Source organism: Brassica oleracea, chromosome C7, assembly GCF_000695525.1.
Source record: "Brassica oleracea var. oleracea cultivar TO1000 chromosome C7, BOL, whole genome shotgun sequence".
NCBI classification, from domain to species: domain Eukaryota; kingdom Viridiplantae; phylum Streptophyta; class Magnoliopsida; order Brassicales; family Brassicaceae; genus Brassica; species Brassica oleracea.
Window position 1 is genome coordinate 32,151,909 of NC_027754.1, and position 1,814 is coordinate 32,153,722.

A 1,814-nucleotide genomic window follows, 5' to 3' on the forward strand; every position below is an offset into this window, starting at 1 on the left:
GCCAGACACCCTAGAAAAACCAGTATGGTCTTATTGTTTTCAACCTAGCAGTTGTCTATTCCAAAACTTTGAGAGGCTAATATAGTTTCAGTCTCTATAAGAACATATGCATACTGTAACTTATTTCTTATGAGAGTCTAATACAACTTCATTCTCTATAAACATACGCATACTGTAACTTATTTACTATGATAGTCTAATATAACTTTAACTTCGATCTCTATATTAACATATGAATATTGTAACTTATTTCCTATGAGATTCAAATATAACTTCATTCTCTTCTTAAATGAGTCTAATATAATCTTTATCTTTCAATATTCTTCTTGATTCCTCTATATTTTATAGATATTTCCTTATCTTTGTGTTTTCTATAATCTGGATAACATGAGAAATGAAATGAAACCACGAGTTGTTATCCTCCTCTCTTGGCTAACCTTAACCAACGGTATGAAATGCTCAACCAAATCAGTCTCCTTCATCTGAGACCCAACTCTGCAAAGCGACTCAACAGCTTTCTCCCTCACACAAGTCTCCTCAACCGTGGAGAGAGTCTCCAACGGTGGAAGCAGAACGTGCGCGTGCTCAACGCCACCAACGTAAGGAATAAACACTCCCAATTCCTCAGCCATTGCAAGCAGCACCTCATCGTCATCGTCATTGTTTTCGCTCAGAAAGGGAATCAGCTCCTTCCTCGTCCTCTCCTCGCCGAGAGCGCGAGCAATCGTGGAAAGCCTTCTGATCGAATTCAACCTTAGCTGAATGTCATCGTTTTTAAGCTCGTCTATGAGGACGGCGATGGGGTAAAGCGGCTCCTCGGTCATCGACATATTTGATCAAAAGTTCGATTCTCACCTAATACGATCAGAGAAATCGCAAACGCGAGCAATTAGGAGAAGAACCTAGCACAGATCTTACTAAGGAAGACAAAGAAGATCTGAATTGAATTTACTTCGATTCGAATGAAATGAAAACGGATTTACCGATTCGTTGGCGCCTTCACGGAGGCTGATGCAAATATTCTCCGAGCGATCCTGGAAGAAGACGACTGAGAGAGAGAGAGCGAGAGATCTTTCTCGAACCTTTTTCCTACGAACTAGTCTTCAAGCGTTCATTGAAGTGGGCTCGAAATCATATCCTCTAAATGGGTTTATGCATGGCCCATCCGCACGAATATTTGATTTGTGTTTGTTGATATCAAAATTTATAGATTTATTATAATTTATTTTTATTCTTTGAGACGACATTTGATATGGCTTTTATTTGAAGAATGTAAATTTGAAACACATGGTACAAAATATAAATGCAAATTAATTTTTTTTTTAGACCAAACATTTAACTAACTAATAAGCTGTATCGTCAAGATTATTGAGAAGAAGAGGTATGCAACCAAACCGAAAATAGGAACAAACCTATCATCACTCACTAACTTTAGTAAGCTTCTTCTTCAAAACCATGTTGATCGAATAGACTTTTACTAAACAATAGTACATAAGAAGCAACTATATATATATATACATGTATATCAGTATATTATACCGTACATTTCAATGTACAGCGGTTAAGTTACTTGAATTAAAACTCTCACACTTGAATTGAAACCATGGAACCACTATCTTTTACCACTCTTCTGAACCATTACAAACACCAATTGGATCCAACAAAGCTCGGTGGCAATATCTTGTATTGGGGTTAAAGCCTTTTCGGGGTTTCATATTATTATATACAAACTTTTAGATTTTGTTTGTGCATTTACTTGTTTAAAGTAAATCGATATGTTTGTGCATTTAATGATCGCAGCTGCTATCTATATT

General features: G+C 36.5%; 1 protein-coding gene across 1 annotated transcript in view; it reads right to left on the reverse strand.

Moving 5' to 3' along the window:
- Positions 1–1,160, reverse strand: part of LOC106303110 (protein phosphatase PP2A regulatory subunit A-like) — a 3,889-nt gene extending 2,729 nt beyond the window's left edge. Inside the window, exons 1-2 of the mRNA XM_013739462.1 lie at positions 984–1,160; positions 375–855 (exon numbers count right to left, since the gene is read on the reverse strand). Of these exons, the coding sequence (XP_013594916.1) occupies positions 375–830 (456 nt within the window). The 5' untranslated portion in view covers positions 831–855; positions 984–1,160. The remainder of the gene's footprint in view (positions 1–374; positions 856–983) is intronic.
- Between the last annotated feature and the right edge of the window lie 654 nt (positions 1,161–1,814).